The sequence below is a fragment of the Podarcis raffonei genome, chromosome 7, assembly GCF_027172205.1.
Source record: "Podarcis raffonei isolate rPodRaf1 chromosome 7, rPodRaf1.pri, whole genome shotgun sequence".
NCBI classification, from domain to species: Eukaryota; Metazoa; Chordata; class Lepidosauria; order Squamata; family Lacertidae; genus Podarcis; species Podarcis raffonei.
Window position 1 is genome coordinate 85,963,611 of NC_070608.1, and position 21,289 is coordinate 85,984,899.

At 43.1% G+C, this 21,289-nt stretch overlaps 1 protein-coding gene across 4 annotated transcripts in view; it reads right to left on the reverse strand.

Moving 5' to 3' along the window:
- Positions 1–21,289, reverse strand: part of PCDH1 (protocadherin 1) — a 75,036-nt gene that overhangs the window by 11,430 nt on the left and 42,317 nt on the right. For all 4 annotated transcript variants that reach the window (XM_053397330.1, XM_053397331.1, XM_053397328.1 and 1 more), the window contains exon 4: positions 447–666. In XM_053397330.1, coding sequence (XP_053253305.1) covers positions 447–666 — 220 coding nt within the window. The remainder of the gene's footprint in view (positions 1–446; positions 667–21,289) is intronic.

Here is a 21,289-nt window from a genome sequence, read left to right on the forward strand (position 1 = left end):
CAGCAAGAACATAGATGCAAACTGAAAACGGTGCACAAAAAAAGGCATGCACCAAATCGGAAATTATGTTGAGAGTTACACCAAGCTAAGTGGGAAGGTAGACTGAACAGAATGCAGATCGTAGCAAACTCATGGAATGGTATTGAGTAAATCCATCCATATGCTGAATAGTCTGCTACAAGCTCATGTCCTGAAACCCTCTCTATGTGTCTTCTGCTCCTTTCATTCTTTCCCTTATCCACTCTTTGGAGATTGATCTGTCCCAAATTGTTACAGCAAATTTACTATTAAAGTATTTCCCCGCCACTGTTCATGTCCGATGCACAATCCTGTTCTGTTCCCTGCTTTGGTAGCAGCAGTGAACGCTCTTTGGCAAGTGGGACCCAGATCTACTCATACTGGTGGGTTTCCTGAAGAGCCTTAGCCATTTTGAGCAGGGTCCTTACCATTCTCAGGGTGTTCAATTTCCCCAATGCTGCCGTCTGGCGTGGTGCGCTCATAGTGATCCTCCGGCAAAGCCAGTGGTCCAATGCGGGGCCCCGATGACGACTTGCTGCTTGGTGTTTCTGACTCCTCAAGGCCACTGTCATAGTAACTGTGTTGGGAGGGGTCCTGCAGATCTTGCGCCTGATTGGCTGCAGAGAATGTCACTCGGCGATGAGGTAACTGCGCAAAAACAAAAACGAAACAAGAAATCACAAAAACATATTCCATAGGTGAACTGTAAAATGTTGCCACTACAATCAGGGGCGAACGAAGGCGTCGTGACACCCAGGGCAGCAAACCGCTATGTATGGCGCATGTGCGGTGTCGCTACGTACTTCGCATGCGCCAAATGTAGCGATGCTGCACATGCGCTGTACATAGCGGTTTGCTGGCAGTGCCGCTCCAGTGCCATACGGATGGTGCTGGGATCCTCTGCTCGTGGCTACAGCCGAAAACGGAAGGTCCTCCACATGTGGCTGTGATGGTGCGATGGCTGCTCGCACTGTCATGAGCCCCGCGGGGTGCCTTCTTGTCACCCCCCCATACATGACACCCAGGGCACACCGCCCGCTGTTGCGACGCCACTGACTACAGTGAATAGTAAGGAAGCACAACTTATCAATGCAACCTGAGAAACACTTCTCCATTAAAACAGCCCACCTAGATCATGAGATAAGCTAGACCATACCCAGTACATGGAACAGTAATAAATACTAAGAGCTGTTAGCAACCTGAAGATAGTCAATGCCAACGATCTTTGTACTAAACATAAGGCAGAGATTCAAGATGCCTTCTCACACTTTATGATGTTGCCTCCTCAAAAGTAGAAAGCACATGAAAGGTACATCTAAACCTTCAAGATTCCCTGGTGTGTGTGTGTGTGTGTGTGTCTGTCTGTCTATCATCTATCTATCTATCTATCTATCTATCTATCTATCTATCTATCTATCTAATCTATCTATCTATCTATCTATCTATCTATCTATCTATCTATCTATCATCTATCTATCTATCTATCTATCTATCTATCATCTATAATAAATCACTGTTTTACATATTTTTACCCTTCCTTTCAAGTTATGTACCCTTTCAAAGTGGTTTCTTTGCTCATAAGTGCCATAGTCACAGAGGCACCTGATGAAGTAGACGCCAGTCCCCCAAAATGTACGTCGTGGAGGTGGCGGCTTGCCAGCGTGCAAGATGGCTGTATAATTTAATCTCTCCCATACCCACCAAGGTCCTTTTTGCTCTATACCAACATAACTTAGATGCGCTAAGTCGTTGAGACGGACAATCTAACAGGGGAATGCAACTGGCATCTGGTAGGAGACATACAAAACCCCCTGAATTAGATCTGCCTGAAAGAGAACATTCTTAGTTGGGGCTGTCAAGCGCCAATGAAACTGATACCGTGCAGGATGGGCTCCGACCAGGGAAAGGCGTGAAACTAACAACCTGTCAAATGGTGGAGACATTGCTCATTACTTTAAATCACCCCACAATGACTTAGCGGCGGACTGGCAAGCAGTGATTGCACGGCTTGGTCTGAACCGTTCCGATTTGCAGGGACGGTGGATACGGCAAGCAAGGTGTTTGAACTGCCTCTGCCCCCCATCTCAGAATCCCCTTCTCCGTCTGGCAGATCACACAGGGCTCATGGCAACCCTCTTGATTAACCAGCTCTGAAGCTCCTCTTTGCTGTCCTTCCTTCAAGGTTGAATATGGTGGTGTGGTGATACCTCAGTCCAGTTTGAGCATATTGCACCCATCCTGCCCAGACTGCACTGGCTGCCAATTAGCTTCCGGGCCCAATTCAAAGTGCTGGTTTTGACCTATAAAGCCTTGAATGGCTCAGGATCGCAATCAGGGCTGGATTTAGGTTTGATGAGGCCCTAAGCTACTGAAGGTAATGGGGCCCTTTATATGTCCAGCTGTCCTTTGTCAACAACAAATTGTTGCTGTTTTTTGTGTGTTGAATATATGCCATATGGTAATTTATGGACCTAATAGGTATCTAAAGCCATTTGCACATAACAAAATATGTATTTTATCAAAGCAATTGTCGATCTGTACTGTATATAGAAATGAGCAAACCAGTGATATTTTAGGGAGCAGGCTAGCAGGTGGGGCCCATTACTTACATCACAGGAGACTAGACAATACAAAACACTGTTGCTGTATGTAGGTTTTGTTTTATTTGTTTTTTATCTTATGTTTTGGAAATGTACATCCAGTTCCCCCCCCCCTTTAAATTTTTGGGGGCTCCCAATAGAGTGCGGCCCTAAGCTACAGCTTGTTTAGCTTATACATAAATCCGGCACTGACCGCAATACCTCAAGGACGGCTTCTCCCCATATGAACCAGCCTGGACCCTGTGATCATCCTTTGAAACCCTTCTTCATGGGCCTCCCTCACAAGAGGTCTGGTGGGTGGTAACATAAAAAGGGCCTTTTCTGTGGTGGCTCCCCATTTGGGGAACCCTTTTCCCAGGGAGGCTGACCTCGCGCCTACAAATCTTCAGGTACCAGGCAAAAACATCCCTCTTCTCCCAGGCCTTTGGCTAATTAAACCATCTATGGCCTTTTAAACTGAGGTGTGGGGGTTACTGTTTTGTTTGTTGCTTTGGTATGTAATTTTATCTTTTTCTATTTTAAACTGCCAGGTGATCCTTGGATGAATGGCGGTACAGAAATTTAATTAATAAATACATGCACGCACGCATCCATTCATCAGGGTTTCATTCTGATTAGGCAGACTGCAGATTCTATGCATAGAGGTTTTAAGGTGGTGGCCCATAGCAACTCTCAAAAGGTCTCAACATCCCTGAGTATTCTTGATATTTTTAAATTATTCAACTAAATCGCAAGATTAATAAAAGCAACAGACACATTAAGCAACAAGGCATGGTGTTTTTTTTTGAAGACAAAAGGAAAAATAAAATGGAACAAAGAGAATTAAAAACAAGTAATTATAGTAGGTGTTGTTTGTTAAAAAACAGAATGTGATTAGAATAAAAAAAGAAACAAATAAATAAATCACATAAATAAAAGCCGTACAACTGAACTAAGGCAGGGGTAAAATGGAATGACCCTATACTGATCCCTGCTAAAAGTTTGGAAAATAACAACAAAACTTACACAATCTGGAAAAAATGAAAAACAGCAGAATGAAGCCAAATTGATTGAAGTATTGATTTTCAGTTGTTTGCTAGGAAACAGAAAGCAACTGGGAAGAATGCCAACAGTCCACTCTTCTTCCATGCCCCCCGCTTTCTCAGGCAGAACTCGCAGAACAGCATCAAGGAAACAAATGCTTTTTATTTACTTCAACATTCCTCCTCCAAATCATTGTAATATGTATGCCTTGGAAGAATATTTCGCTCTCATGAAAACCTAGACCTGACCACCAAAAAAAGCCCACCTCTCCACCCTTTTCCTACTTGAGCTCAGGGTGTTTTTTGTTTAATTGCAATAGTTGCTTTACGTTAAATAGGAAAATGTTGTGGTTTGGGGGGAGGGGGTGGCTAAGTCCACAGATCAACATCAGACTTTAGAGGGTCCCTGGTGCAATGTGAGATGCCTTATTACTGGTACAGTCCAACACAAACACGTGAAAACATCACCCAAATTCACTTCATAATTTGGGCTGCATATCCCTAATACAAATACATGTAGATCCATTCCTAAACAGTCTGTCCTCAGGGTCAGAAATTAGGCAGGTGTGTCAAAGTTTTCATAGAATCGTATCATTCATAGCATTCTGGAGTCAGATGAGATCTTGGAAGTACTCTGGTCAGTGCAGAACAGCCACTTTTACTCTAACCAAAACACAAACTAGAATGTAGGACCAAGAGAGTCAACAATAAAAGAAATCTGGCAACGGAGGAGCAGGAAGCAGGTTTCTTACTCACATATATCATACAGAATCAAACCAGAATTCAACTGCTATATAGTAAAACCTCAAAGCTGGAAGCTGTACAGTGGTACCTCAGCTTACATACGCTTCAGGTTACATAAGCTACAGGTTACAGACTCCGCTATCCCAGAAATAGTGCTTCAGGTTAAGAACTTTGCTTCAGGATGAGAACAGAAATCGTGCTCCGGCGGCGCGGCGGCAGCAGGAGGCCCCATTAGCTAAAGTGGTGCTTCAGGTTAAGAACAGTTTCAGGTTAAGTACGGACCTCCGGAACAAATTAAGTACTTAGCCTGAGGTACTACTGTATTTTAATTTAGATAGTAAAGGTAAAGGAACCCCTGACCGTTAAGTCCAGTTGTGGATGACTATGGGGTTGCGGCGCTCATCTCGCTTTCAGGCCGAGGGAGCCGACGTTTGTCTGCAGAGAGTTTTCCGGGACATGTGGCCAGCATGACTAAGCCGCTTCTGGTGAACCAGAGCAGCACGCAGAAACGCCGTTTACCTTCCCGCCGGAGCAGTACCTATTTATCTACTTGCACTTTGACGTGCTTTCGAACTGCTGGGTTGGCAGGAGCAGGGACCGAGCAACGGGAGCTCACCCTGTCACGGGGATTCGAACCGCCGACCTTCTGATCGGCAAGCCCAAGGCTCAGTGGTTTAGATCACACCTTCAAATATCTAAAAGGCATGGAAGATGCAGCAAGCTTGTTGTCACCTGCTCTGGAGGGCAGGACCCGAAACAATGGCTTCAAGTTGCAAGAAAGGAGATTCCGACTAAACATCAGGAACAACTTTCTGACAGTAAGAGTTGTTTGACAGTGGAACAGTCTCTCTTGGGAGGTTGTGGACTCCCCTTCCTTGGAGGTTTTTAAGCAGAGGTTGGGTGGTCATCTGTCATGGATGCTTTAGCTGAGATTCCTGCATTGCAGGGGTCTGGACTGGATGGCCCTTGCGGTCCCTTCCAACTGTGCAATTCTATGATTCTAGCCTCTTTAGTGTTTCCAGTGGTTTCCTCCCTCCCTTAATCTTGTCAAACACTAAACTTTTTTCATAGATTGCTTTCTTCCTGTGATCTGAGGCAGCCACCTCAGGTGGAGAAGTGAGGATAAACAGTTGTGGCTTCTGGTGAGATCTCATGGGGTTCTTGTGATATCTTACCAGAAGCTGCTGTAGTCACTTCTCCTGCGGTGGGGGAGAACTCTGCCTCCCCCTGCTGCCATGACTGCTCAAAAAGCGAGGGAAAGCAGCATCTCCCAGGTTTCCATGAGATCTTGCAGGCCTCTTGCAAGAGCTCACTGGAACCTGGAAGCTGCACAACCCTGCTAAGTGAGGTTTCAGCAGGAGGGCACCTTCCCATTTCAGCTCAGGTGGTGAAATGGGATGGACTGTCCCTGGGCCTACCACCTGCTCACTTGACCCTTGCCTATTAGGACTGGGTGTCTAGGCTTCTGAGGTAGCTTAATACCTCCCTGAGGGAAGGGTTTGTTCCTATCTGCTTCAAGGAGGTGCTGATAAGACTACTTATGGACCCCTTGGTCTCAAATTTCCCTCTTGAGGGCAAGGTGCTGGATGAGCGGTTGCCTCTTAATTCCAGACAGTCTTGGGTGATGGTGATTATTTGGATCCATTCCAGTCTGGTTTCAGGCCTGGTTACGGGACAAAAGTAGCTTTGGCCAACCTGGTGGATGACTTACATAGGTGAATGGATGGGTTATGTGCTACCATATTAGTTCTGGACCTCTCATAGCAGCTTTCAATACCACCTACCATGGTATCCTTCTAGGTCACCTGTTGGGGTTGGGCTAAAGGGGGCGCCATCTTACAGTAGTTCTGGTCCTTCCCGGGTGGTTGTACTTAATAGGGTTGTGCCAGGGTTTACAGAGTTCCATGGGAGTCTATATGATTTTCAGCCAATGAGGAAAGCCATCTAGAAGGTTGCAGTGTTGTTAGTACACTGGTGACACACAGCTCTACCTCTGATCCAAGGAGTTGCTGAAGTTCTGAACCGATGGCTGAAGACAGTTCTGGGGTGGGTGAGGGTGAATAACCTGAGTTTAAATCTGAGCAAGATTGTGAGATCCCCAGACCCAGAAGGAGGTTTACAACTGGTTCTGGATGCAGTAGTACCCCCCTTGAAAGACCAAACACACCGCTTGGAACTCACACAAAGACTAAATCCATATGAAAAAGATCCCTGTTCAATCCTTTTTGTATGGTTTAATTAATGTGCATAATCATACTAACTGAAAACTGCAGCAAATTGCACATGACAGCAAGCTTGACGAAAAAGGGATTGCAAATACATCGCTGCCACTCCTCAAATAAGAAATTTCAGAATTCTGAACTTAAGAAAGAAAACTAGATTGTTGCCCTCATTTCTGACTGTTTGCTCCATTTAATTCAATGGGATTTTCTTCTGAGTATACATGCATCCCACAATATTTGTTGCAGCTTACTTTGTAATAATAATAATAATAATAATAATTCATTAGTTCTAGAAAGTGTGGAATTTAAAACAACACACTTGAGTGTGTCTCTTCCAGAACGATGACCTTAAAGAATTGCAGTCTCAGAAAGATTCCAGACTGCCAACAGCAGGGTGGTTCCTTTCCCCTTAATATATCGAGGGCTGAGGGTGGTCCATTTCTGTTGCTTGAAAAGGAGCCTGTTCCAACCAGCTGATATTCTGATGCAGAGGTGGGCTGGCAGAAAACTCTTCCTGGCCAGCACATTTCACGCTCTTTTGATTACTGTTTAGCGTGATATGGAACATCTTGGGGAACAAATCCCTCTTTAATGAGGCATTTGGTTTCCTGCAACACATTGCAAATTTGGTGTGAACAACGCCCACACTTCTTGGTAGTCTGGAAACAGAGGAGGCTGCCTTATATCAAGTCAGACCAGTGGTCCCTCTAACTCACTATTGCTGCTAGTAACTGGCAGTGCCTTTCCAGGGTTTCAAACTAGAGTCTGTCCTTGCCTTACCTAGAGATGCCAGGGACTGCAGCTGGGACCTCTGCCTGTGAAAAAGTGGCCCTACCCGTGAGTCACAGTGCTTCTAACACTGCAGGTGAACACACTTATTATCATTCAGTAATGTCACTACCATTTGGTTTCCTGACCAGCAACACCTGAGCCATCTCTGGGTGTTCCTTGGGAAGAGTTGCTTGGGCTCTTATCACTTCCACTGCCCGCTGCAATTCGCAGCGTACCTTCCTTGCTCTGTGCTCTGGTTCCACTTATGGAGTTTGTTTCCCTCTCGGCTGCAGCCACAGGGACACCTGCTGGTAGATGCTACTCAATACTTACTCACTTTTATGTGGCTATCCATCTCATCATTTTGTCAAGGGGAAGCAGTAAGATGAGAAGGAGGAGAATTATGCCCTTTATATGCAAACTACATTATTAAGCGTACACTGTTTGCCTGCAATCCTAGAGTTTACTCTGCATTACGTTTAAGAAAAAGAAAAGAATGCAGCACAGAGGAACTTATATTTGCCACAAGAAAAGCTGAAAGCTGTAACCTGCATAAATGATGTAAATTATAGCATTATTATTTTGAAAGATTTACCCAGCATTTTCACTAATAATGCTTTCTATACTAGAAGTCACCAATGTGGGGCCAATGCGCTCCATGGAGGCATGTTCTGGGCTTGCAAAGCTATCTACTCCCCTCTGTGCCAGAAATGTTGGCAATGACTATGTTTGAAATAATGGTAATAGCTGCCTCTTCCCAGTTCCTGCTTGACCCTGTCTGTGCATTGGGCCTGGTGGGGCAGAGGACATGGCAGTGGAGCTAAAGGTTGGTGTCCCCACGTCCTCTTGCTTTGCCCATAGGAAGCGCCATGAGTTCCAAGTAGCAGGGCTGGCTGGATGCAATGGATGCTCCTGGAGAGGGTTTCAGTGGCGTTGGGCAGACCCTGCCAGGGGCTTGCGGATGAGGATCCAGGAGAAGGTGCTAGTTTGGCGGGGTCCTCTCTCCCTGATCCCATCACCCAGGCATGCAGCTTCTGCATCTCAGGAGTTGCCAGGGTCCACTCCAGACATCTTGCTTGTGAGGCTAATCCTGCCTCCAAAGGAATCTGAGTCTGTCTCTGGTTTGGCCCCTCAAGAGAAACCTGTCTACTCCAGAGGATTCACAGCACAGGCCTGAGCCCAGTCTTCTCAAAGGAATGCCCGCTTGCATTTCCAGTCTAAGGAACAGTCCTGCTTGCCGGGCTAAGTTTGTGCCCCTATCATGGGATCATAGGTGAGGAGGAGGTTGCTTGTTGGACCAACGTCTTAGCTTGCTTAGCCATGCATTGCATCTGCAGGGTCTTGAACTTCCCTTTGTTTATGTACTGCACTGATTTCAGTGTTAACGGTTTTGTTGAACCCATAATTTGAGTTCTTCGCCCAGTGGGAACCAGGACAGGAAGCTGCCAAGTCAGACCTTTGGCTCCTCTTGCTCAGTACAGTCTGCACAGCACTTGACCACGGATTCAGACAAGGACCTTTCCTCTACCTGGAAATACCAGGGATTAACCCGACAGGACCTTCTGCATGCAAAGAAGATGCTCTGCTACTGACCTGCACTCCTACTCCTCCAGAATGCTAAGATTAAGAAATTAAACAGATGAAGCTATTCATCACCTGGCTGGAGAAACTTCCATTCTTAGCTTCTACATGTATAGTTAGAAGTTAGTTCCCCCGCGATGAAAAGATTTTATTCATTAGTGCACAGGACTGCGGCATTGATAAGCTTACTTTTCGTTCTCATTAGCTTTTTGTGTGTATCTGGCTGCTGCTAAATTCACAAGAGCAGAGCCAATGAAGAAGAAGCAGCTGGCAATCCTGCTGCCAGAGAGATGCCTTGCAGAGACAAGTAGGGCTACCACCATTTTTCACAGAGCTCAATCCTCCAAGGACCACCATTTTGGAGACATTTTCTTTTCCGTTCCGAGTATCATCCATTTTGAAGTAAGCAAAACTGTACGCATGTTTTATGTTTGAGTACTGAGTACAAAATTATCTCCCCCAAAGCCCTGAGATTCCTGATAACTTGTCCCCAGGCAGAAACAGCTCGTTAATACATTAAATGTATTAATGTATTAAGGTGGAAAATCTCAATAAATATCTTTAAAAAAAAGAAAAGAAACAGCTCGGACCTGCCAATGGTTCTACTTCATTTTCTCCCTACAAATTGTGGAGAATTTTGGGAAACTCCACAGAATTGCTCTCCTTTACAATGCTTTGATGGGCTGAATGGAACTCCCCATCTACCCATTGACAACAGGGAAACAGAGGAGGCAGGTATGCTCAAAATCTAAGAGGCAGGTGTGCTCAATTAATCTAAGGGGCAGCTGATCAAGTGGACTCCCTGGCTCTCCCAAAGCTTCTCTAAAGACACTTCCTTAAAGGTCTAGGGCAAAAGTACCTTCTCAACTGCCCTTTATTTCAACAGCTGCCTTTGCCCTTGCTGTATACTCACAGCTCCTGCTATCCAAATGCGCATTGTACAAAAATTCACTTATCCAATAATAATAATAATAATAATAATAATAATAATAATAATAATAATAATAATTTTATTGATATCCCGCCCTCCCCAGCCGAAGCCGGGCTCAGGGCAGCTAACAAGCAATAAAATAGTACAACATTCTAAAAACATTTCATTATAAAAATTAATTAAAATCAAATTGATGGCAACCATTAAGCTAAAGTTCTGTGAAGATTGCCAAAGGAGAGAGTCAGGCTGTGCCCAGACCTCATAATACACACCACAGGTACCCAAACAGCCGGACCTACATGTAGTACTGTAAACAAATAAGCAGCCTTAAACAAACTTTGCTTTTTGTGTTTTGGTCTGCCGCAACCATTTCTCTTGCAAAAGGCAAGCAAATAAGGAAAAGGTGCTCTCTTATTTTTCTGCTGTCTCCCTTTCCCTCCTTTTGCAAACTTTCAGAGGTTTTCCAGGGTTTTTCCATGTGCGTGTGTGTGTGAAAACTCCATGTTCAAGAATGCATTAGAAATTTCCCTATAGAAAGCAATGGAAATCGTTAGCTCGTTATGTGAATGTTCACACCAATGAACAATTTCCTGAAAACGCCTTGTGTTTGGATAGCAGGACTTGCGTGTGCACCCTTATTCCCTCCAACAGAGCTGCGATTCCCAGAGTGGTTTAACAATCAATCTCTCTTCCCAATGAACTCTGGGAATTGTAGCCCTGAGATGGGAAGAGGAGTCTCCTAACAGCTCTCAGCACCCTTAACAAACTGCAGTTCCCGTTTCCATGGAAAATGCAAAAATGGAAACAGGAAGAAATGCCAACGAGGGAAGAATGGAGAATGAAATTGATGGAATATGCAGAAATGGACAAATTAACGTGTAAAATTCGAAACCAACGCGATCAGAGATTCACCGAGGACTGGAATAAATTTACAGAGTATATCAAAACTGTGTGTGATCAGGAAATAACGCTTGTTGGATTTCAGGAAGCTCTGTGAAAAGAATAGATAGGAATGTCGCTCAAAGGAAAAGATAAAATAAGGATTGTTAAAGTGCAACATAAATTTTAGGAATGTGAAAAGTTGTGATAAATATGGAAATTGTCAGATAGGCTGATGGAAGTCTACAAGATGTATAAGTTAAATTGGATGTTAAATTGTAATTGGAATGGTTATTGGAAATTTGAATAAAAATTAATTATAAAAAAACAAAAAAAAACCCAAACTGCAGTTCCCAGGATTCTTTGGGGGAAACCATGAATGTTCGAAGGGAGAGTGAGACTGCTTTAAGTTCCTGTGCATGTTCCCATGAGGGTCTTAGGGAAAGAAGGTGGCTCCTCTCCATACAACCTTTGTAAGGAGTGGGTAGCCAGACCCCAAATGAAGAAGGAAGAAAGTTGGCAATGGGTGTGTATGGAGACTTGCATAACCTCCCTTCTCTCCGCCAAGTCTTCTCACCAACCGCTGCTTCTCACATCAGAACAGGAAGCAGATTAAAGAGGCAATTTAAGGTTCCTTTATTTCTACTGCTGCAGTCAGCCATCAGAGAGGTGTTGAGGGGCAAGCAGCAAAAGAATGACTGGGAGATGAATTATGAACCTGGATCATGAATTATGCACCCACGGTTTTCCTGCACTGCCATAGGATTATGACAATAATTACAAATCACGAATAAATGCCATGCATGCAGCACTATCGGTATGCAATAACTGGTTGCAATTGGAATTTAGGAAAACAGGTCAACAGAAAGAGCCTTATGAACTCTCGCCATTTAATACTCCACACCCCAGCCTCCCTTTCCTGTGTCTGTTCTGCCCAATACACAGAAGTCTCCAAATGCTGCTAGATGAGGTCACAAAAGGTCCTTGGCTTGATACCAGGAGGTAGTAGATAATGACTTGCTCCAAAGGGCTCACAAGTTCTAATAAGCAAACAGCAATGCAGCTGAATGTGCGAGGCATGAGCTACAGTGCCGGGAATATCAATCAGAGCTACTGGCATCCCTGCACAGCAGAGAGAGAGAGAGAGAGAGAGAGAGAGGGAGAGAGGGGTGGGGTTGGGGTTGCAAGAAGCCGGGGCTTTTATACACAGAAGTACTTCTGTACAGATTGGAAAGTGGTGCAAAGGGTCGCTGACGTAGCTTTCAATAGAGTCAAACACTTCAGACTGCACTGTCATGGCACACAACAACAATAACAGTTGCTGTATTATTAGCATAATAACAATAATAAAGTTGTGTTGTTGTTGATGATAATAATGATAATGATATAATGATAATGATATGCTATCTACATACATTGGGTTCCACATTGTGTTTGATAGCTTCCTATCACAGGAGCGTACAGTTTAAAATAAATACAAGTGAAACAACAAAGGAGCGGAGAATGGAGGCAGGGCAAAAGGGGAAGAGTATGTGATCGTTGCAATTACATGAATTTTGGCTTAGTTACAACAGGGTGCTGGCTGTTCCAAAGGCTCCCTGCAAAAGGTGAGTTTTGAGGGGCAACTCGTAAGGCAGGGGATGAATTCTGGGAGGGAGCAGTCAGTAATTTAATTTTTTTAAAAAGGAATTTAATGGACAAATTTTGGGGATCTTCGATCCCCCCAAAAAACTTTTGACATCATAGTATCACAGAGTGGGAACTTATGGGAATAGTCATTTAAAAAAATAAAAAATTAGGGTCAACTTTTTTGATCTGCGGAACTGTGCGCAGTTACAGGTGCCACATAATATTCATTCTGCTCTAGAAATCATTATTCTAGTGTGGCAGCACCTACACTTTGGAATCTCCCCTGCCTACTGATATCTGGAAGACACCTTTGCTGTACTTTTTTCAGTGCCTGTTTAAAATGTTTTTGTTTAGGCAAACTTATCCAGACACGTAGAAAATTCACATCTGTTTTAATCCCCTTTTAGCTTATATTAGATACCATTTCATGCCATTACTTTTTAGCCTCAAGACAGTTCCACCAGCAGTGGATAAACTCTGCTCTATCCATTCCACATCCATCCATTTCCAGCATTCATCATTTCCCACTTTGTACATGTTGTGTATAAATACCACAATATCAAAAGTTTAACAGAGTCCCCCCCGTCACAGACATCAATATAGATTTATCCAGCCTTGAGGAACTGCTACTCCATGCAGCATTGCTGTTAAATGGCACGGTTTGCAAGAAGTTTTGTAAGATGAATTATTTGAAATATTGCAAAAAAAAAAAAGATAATGAGGAGCATTCTTAGTTAAAGATAATTAAAGGTAATATGAAATTAAGAAATGCATAATAAGTGATAAGAATGGAAAATCATCAGAGGTGTTGACAGAAGTCCAAAAATTATTGTATAAGATGAGAAGTTTTGTTGTATGAATGATAATCAATATGTTAAAAACTAATAAAAATGTATATAAAAATAAAGTAAAATACAACATAGCACTTTAGTAATTTCCTCCCATTTTGTAGCATAGTCAATTTTTGTTCTGTCTCCTATGTGAATAACAATTTGATATTTTTGGAGCGATTTTTTCCAGGTTTTTGACAAATTGATTTCTCAAACTTATTTGGCCATTTATTTTAAGAATCTCTAATTCAAAAATATTAATATAATATGAATTATACATTATCCAAAGCTTCCCTCATTTGATCTAGAGACATTATTTGATTATTACCAATCCGTTCAACCAAATTTTCCAGCCCTCCTTTATGCCAGTTAACAAACTACTCCATGGTTCCATTTATACTGAATGGTGGATAAAATAGCAGAGATGTAATTGGTGATGTCAATAGACACAGTTTGCTTTTTATTTATCCCATATAGTGCAAAGTGCTGGAGAAACAACCCTTCTCCAATATTCTGTCTTTTGGGTCCATCCATAATAATACATTTGATGGGACTCTTACAAAACATTGCTCTACTACTCCTATTTCTCCTTGTCCTGGTTGATAATACCATTTGGTAATTCAAATTATTTGCCTGATATTCATTTATTAAATCAGGAGATGACAACCTTCCCTTATTTTTGTTGGTGTATGTTATTTTAGCTTTAAGTTGTGGTGTTTTTGTTTTTCAGCCCATATAAAACTGATATTTAATCGTTGCCAAGTTATTACCTTGATGTTGCCTTCTCTGCAGATTAAATTTTGTAGATAAGCTTCCTTTCACTAAAACTCCTGCTTGGAGTAAACTGAATCTATTTTATAAAATTTGTTCCAAAGACAAATTTTTTCAGCACATATAAAAGATAGGACCATTCAACCCTATCAAAAGCTTTTTAGTGTCGACAAAAGTGATAAATGTGATCCCCATTGAGGAAATTATTATATTTATCATTTCAAGGATATTATATGCCATTCTCCTTCTAAGAAAAACCTACTGTTCTGTATAAATTTATTTATGCATTACCACATCAAAGCTCCTTGCCAGTGTTGATGCAAATATTTTTAATCAGAATTTAATAATGATACTGGAGTATGCTGTATGGGTAGTAATAAATTCTTTTCTGGTTTGGGAAAAATCATGACTGAATCCTCATTCAATGTTTGTAGGATTTTACCTTCCCTCAACATGGAATTACAGGCATCGCCCCATGTCCATGCAATAAGCACGCATGTGCCATTTTCAGCACTGCAAGGGGCTGGGGCTGGCCATGAATGCACTTCTGTGTGAGTGGGGAGTTTCCTGTATAACATACAATTGTATAGTTGGAAGATATCCCAATGGTCATCTAGTCCACCCCCCTGCGATGAAGGCAAGTACTTTGTAGAACTCAAATGAAAATCCATCAGGTCTGGATGATTTTTGAATTTTGGCTTTTGCTATTATTTTCCTTACTTCTTTTTCTTGAATTGGAGCATGCAAAAATTCTTTTTCTACACCTGTTAGGTTTCACAGTCTTATATTAGGAAAAAACTTTTGTTTTTTCTTGTATTTGTGGATTTTTGGAAGACATAACTTGATATAATATTTCTTAAACCCTTCCTTTAGTTCTTGCTCATTAAGAACATATTGATTCTCATCCTTCCTATTAAGTGGAATTACTTGCTTTCTAAACTTCTTTCTTAAATAATATGCGAGTAATTTATCATCTGTTACCTTTATTTAAAAAAACCCATTTTCTTGCTAAACCAAACTGTATTTTCACTATAATAGCCTTTTAGCTTCTAATAATTTTTCATTAATCGTTTCCTTGCATCCTTTCCCCCCTTAGATGCACCTTTCTTTAATGCCCCCCCAAAGGCCGTAGCAGATTCCCATAATATAGAATCAGTAATGTTTGGGGTATCATTATTATCAAGCTATATTTTAAGTTCCTCTGAAATAATTTTAACAAAAGACTTACTCTGTATTAAGAACAAATTAATATTTGCATTATATTGTATAGTTAATAGTAAAACTAATTGGACTGTGATCACTATATAGAGTAGTACCAAGAGTTGCATAGTCAATCCTTTGTGTTCATTCTGATGATGTACAACAAATATTTGTGAATAAATGTCAGGTACTCTGAAATAATATGTATAATCTCTGTAATAATAATAATAGGCTGGTTTTATTTTAAAATATTTCTGAGATTACTCATAATACGTTTAGAGAATACAGTAGCTAGGTTGATGACTGGAGCAATTTATCACCGGGCTGCCGTGCCTCCTAGAATATTTGAGGGCTCTTTGCATCCTTTCTCTCACCTGAGACAACTGAGGAATGGAAGGAGAAGTGTAAAACAGCCACCCCGCCCCTTTGAGTGTCCTCCCTTCTTGCCGCATTCAAAAAATGGCAGAAGTTTGAGTGAAGCGGGGTGGAATAACACAGAGGGCTTGTTTTTCTAAAAGCAAGGAAACAAAGCAGTTTGAAGAAGGAGAAATAGCAAGAGAATCTACAATGCAGAAGCTAACAAAGCAGAGGCTCTCCCTAACTTCCTTCCTGCTGTACTCAATCCCTGTTTTAAATTGCCACTTTCCTTCCTTCATTGTCACCCCTACTCAACACTATTTTAACCTCTGCCACCGTTTAAAATCTCTACCATTTCATTTCCATTGGTGTTTCATTCAAACCTCTGCTGTTGTTTAAAACTGCACTCCTGCTTTACTCAAATATCTGTAGTTTAAAACCATTTTTTCCCTTAGTGTTGCTCTACCGCTGCTTTACTTAAACTTGTGCCCTTATTTAAAACAGCCACTTCTTTTTCAGTGTCTCTCTTTTTATTCTCAAACTTCTCCCTCTTGCATACCTCAGCTTCCTCATGTGAGAGATAAAAGATGCAGAACTTTACTCAGACCTCTGTCATGGTGTAAAACTGCCATTTTACTCTCAGTTCCCTCCACCTGTTTTACTCAAATGTCAGCTGTTGTTTTACACCACCACTTTCCCTGTCTGTGGTGGCTGCTGGTGATGTACAGCCTGCCTTCTCTCTTGCTCCCTGACTCTGAATTCATGCAATTTCTTCAGAGGGGGCTGTGCTCCGACTTCAAGGAAATCCAGGATTGTGATGCAGCACTACAAATGATAGCAGCCTTGCATTTTTATGTATATAGGAAGATAATGTGCAACACTAACCTGGACAGCATGGTAGTGAGTCCAAGTGTGGCACAAAGCCTTAAGCGAGAACAGGAGTGCGGGAATTGCTAGTTGGTTTTGTCCTCACTTAGGGACACGGGTGGTGCTGTAGTCTAAACCACAGAGCCTAGGGCTTGCTGATCAGAAGGTCGGCGGTTTGAATCCCCACGATGGGGTGAGTTCCCATTGCTCAGTCCCAGCTCCTGCCAACCTAGCAGTTTGAAAGCACGTCAAAGTGCAAGTAGATAAATAGATACCACTCCGGCGGGAAGGTAAAAGGCGTTTCTGTGCGCTGCTCTGGTTCACCAGAAGTGGCTTAGTCATGCTGGCCACATGACCCAGAAGCTTTATGCCTGCTTCCTCGGCTGGTAAAGCAAGATGAGCGCCGCAACCCCAGAGTGGTTCGCGACTGGACCTAACAGTCAGGGGTCCCTTTACCTTTACCCTCAGTCATTGTTGTTGTTGTTGTCTTAATCAGTAACAAGGGGATCACTGGACATGCATCCCCTCCGCAGAGTATGGTGGGAGGGCTTTCTTGCTCCTGAAGGTGTGAAATGGAGTTTCTTTTGCAAGAGGATACACTAGAGGAGGTATCAGGGACAGGTGACGCACCTATGGCCACTGACACCTAAGAAAAACGATGCAGGAGGTAGTGACTAAGGTTGAGTATCGTCTCTTCCCCTATCCTGCCCATGTGAAGGTTCTTGCATTTTGAGAATCTTTGGCTAAATGCCCAGTGACTGAGTGGTTACCTCCAAGTGAGTTATGAGCACTGCAAAGAAGAGAGAAGGTGATGGAGACTGTGGACCAGCAACAGTGGGAAGGAGCAGCAGCAGATGAGATGATACAGAGCTGCTGACACAAGCGGAGGTCTGGTGATGGGGGTGGGCAATCCACACTAACACACAAACCAGGGCAGGGGGCAGCGGTGGCTGTTGACTTAGCAGCAACAGATCAGGGTAATCAGAGGGACCCCCAGTGTTTTTATCGTGAAACATTTTTTGATTTATAGATTTGGCATTCCTGGATTTTAAAGAACTGTGGCATTTTGGGTGCTGCTGTGGCTTTCATTATACTGCTTCTGTTTTTATGCTGTGTTTAGATATTGTGGTTTTAATTTCATAGGCAATGTTTTACCTTTATTGTAAGTCACCTGGGGAACTCTTGTTATTTGGTTGGCATATAAACGTTGCAAACAAACAAATCAAAATTCAAGCAGCCTCTATCCTGAAAATACAATTTAGCAAAAGAAGATGGACAGACCTGAAGCAGAATGCCTCATTTTAGTGGACAGTGCAATTTTATAACAAACTGCGGTTGACAAGCTGGAACCAATTTCCATATTACTGACAGCAACCTGCCACAAGATGGAGATAGCAGGTAAGGGAGGAGACCCTAACTTTCCAACTAAAGTTTGTGTGCAGTTAGACCCCGAGAGCAAGCCCAACTGAACTCAAGGAGATTTACCGGTACTTCTGCATAGGACTGCACTGCAAGTCACAGCAGCTTCCGCTACTGAATTATTTTAAAACGTCTTGAAAAAAAAAGTCTTTACAATCTCATGAAAAAGAATCTCACCAAAGCTACATGCACCATTGGAACAGTTCACCGTCCATCATGGGCACACTCTATGCATTTGAAGCCATAACCTGTGCCGTCTTTTTTTATAAATAAACTTTATTAATTTTTAAAATATAGACAAAATACAAACAACACAAAACATACGGATACACAAGGAAAGAGGGGCGAAGTGACTAGAGTGGATAAAAGGGAGGGGAAGGTAATAGAAGATTATAAAGGTAAAGGGACCCCTGACCGTTAAGTCCAGTTGCGGACGACTCGTGCTTTCGAACTGCTAGGTTGGCAGGAGCAAGGACCGAGCAACAGGCTGTTGCGGGGATTCAAACCGACCTTCTGATCGGCAAGCCCTAGGCTCTGTACCCTACATTAATTAATTAATGTACCTTACATTAATTCATGTGATGCAACTTTTATAGCCACAATCCAAGGCATTAAAAAAGTATTCTACCATAATCTTCTAAAATATATCCTCTCCACAGACTTAATTGGACCATTGAGGGTCCATGTTCCGTCTCTGCTGTATTGACATATATCAATGATTTAGACCAAATAGCACAAAAAGGATCTGATTTATGTTCTCCCCTCATTTTTTGGTATGCGATGTGCTCAGAGAGAGATGGCTTAAGGGCTCATAGTCATATTTAAGGGTATGAACATGTTTCAGATGAAGCAACAAGTTTATTCTGCTTATGGCCTCAAAGACCACCCTGCTGAAGCCTCAGAACCTCATGGAAGGCTAAGATTTCCACCGGTTATGTGAAGGGCTTCAGTGACTTGCTGCCATGCCTTTATCTGACCTGGTACCAGACATTTGTCCTCAGAGACAAACCAGAAACAGCACTGGTTAAGGAGCTGGCAGGGCCTCTTGGAATCAGTGCTGAGAAGACCCACTGAAGAGTCCTTGGTGTTGTCAGAAGAGGAGGTCCTTGTGAGTGCTGGCACCAAAAGATCAAGGTCCAGGCCAGACAGCAATGACACAGCATGTTTCTACAATCCCAGAGTTGTCACCTGGCCTCATGAGTAAGCAATCTCGGAAATGCCTTCATTACTAACTGCAGTGGTGTGATCTAGAAGGGCAGATTAAAGGAGGTCTCCCTCTTGAGCCTTCCAGTTTGTGGAAATAACTCAAGCTATGGACTCCTTGGTCCATTTCCCCTCCTTGTTGTGCTGTATCTTGCCTGAAGTCCCTGTGATAATGACCTTGAGCTGTTGCCCCACCCCACGCCTCTGGGTTGTATTTTGGACCTAGATGGATTCTCTGTGCTTGACTTTGGCTTGCCTGAGCAGTGCTGCACCTGCAACCCTGCACTCATTTTGGTAGGAGCTTATACCACCTGAGATTGGGACCCCAGACCCTGAGGATACCCACTGGACCACAGCTTCTCTTAGATCCTTGCCTGCTCCCCAAGATGAGCAAAACTAGGATCTAGATTGGTATCGGAAAGCTTTTAACGTTTGATGTTTCAGTGTGTTCCTTTACACTTTGTTGGAAGGCACCCAGAGTGGCTGCAGCAACCCGGTCACTTGGGTGGAGTACAAGAATTATTAACCATCTCTCTCTGCCTTTTCCCTTCTCCTTAAAGTGAAATTCACGTGCACACACTCAAAAAGCCATGAAAGAAAATAGTGCTGCTGCTAGTGGTGTGACTCCCCCTAGGTCTGACACAATCCACTTGCAGGTTCCAAGCCATCAGCAGAAAGCTAGGTGTACAGGGAACCAGTGGAAGATAACCAGGGTTATCAGGGCACAGCCAGGGCTTTTTTCCATGGGAACTCACTGGAACTCAGTTCTGGCACCTCTCAGGTGGGCACCATTGCCATTCTAAGAGAAGGAGGGAGGTGTTCATGGCGAGTTCTGGCACCTCTTTTTCTACAAAAATAGCACCGGGCACAGCCCTCCTAATGTGTATGTCAAGCATTTTAAAAATAAACTTATTTCAAAGCTATACTCTCTTTCCTCCCCCCCCCCATTTTATAATTCTGATTGAAGTCTGAGGTTCTGCAAACGTGGCTGTCAATCAGCTCTCTGCACCACACAGCCAACCCCAGCCCCAAAGTATAGTATGGCAGAGAGATTCCTCCCATGCATCTCTAAGCAAAAAAGGCACGTGACTGACTGGACTGCTCCAACTAAAAAATCTGTGGTTAAGAGGGCTATCCAGCACAGCCACTATAGCAGACTTGGGAGGTGTTAGGACTGCTTCAAGAGCAGCCTTAGCCTAGATCAGAACCAGGCATTTGTTCTGAGCATGCTCAGAGCTGTTTCCTTGAAGACCACACATACCCAACCTGGCCTTAGGAGTGCACTTGTTCTCTGAGCTCCCTTGCTGCCTTTTTGTGTGGCTTTGTTGTCTTTCCCTATGTACTTGTTTTACTTATACAATTTTTGTTACATGGATGGAGATATTGGGAGCACTTTAAAGGTTTGCAAGTGTATTGTTACATAAACGTTCACGGTTTACCACAAATGATGCATCGAACGAAGTGGACTTTAGCCTCCAAAAGCTTATGCACTAATCAACGTGCTGGGCCTTTCCCTGTTTTGCTGAAATTGTACTGCAGTACAATCTATTTTAAAGGCTTCTAAGGATAAAAAGAGTATGGAACACTTGGGCAAATTTAAATTGCATTACAAAAGGCTCAAACAAGAACACTGTGCACGGGTTGCAGTCTCTTCTTGCACACCACACCCAGGCAAGCCTGTTGCAACAGGCAAGGCACATGCTGGATTTGCTGAAGAGCTACCTATAAAGTCTTATGTTTCTAGGTCCGCATATCGCAGCTGTAGATCAGATCATTTTCCCCTTTGATTTTGGGTTGCTGTTGTTCATTTGTTTGTTTAATGATTCCAAACTGGCCCTCCACACCTCCCCAATGCAAAACCAGGGGCAGGAAGGCTGGATATTTACTTTTTAAACAATTCTCATTTCTTTTAATCATTATTGGGTTTGTGTCCATTCCACCCTTCCTCCAAGGAGCTCAATTCAAAGTGTTGGTGCTGTCCTTTAAAACCCTAAACGGCCTCGGTCCAGTATATCTGAAGTTGCATCTCCACCCCCATCGTTCTGCCTGGAAACTGAGGTCCAGCACTGAGGGCCTTCTGGCGGTTCCCTCACTGTGAGAAGCCAAGTTACAGGGAACCAGGCAGAGGGCCTTCTCGGTAGTGGCACCCGCCCTGTGGAACGCTCTCCCACCAGATGTCAAAGAGAACAATAACTACCAGACTTTTAGAAGACATCTGAAGGCAGCCCTGTTTAGGGAAGCTTTT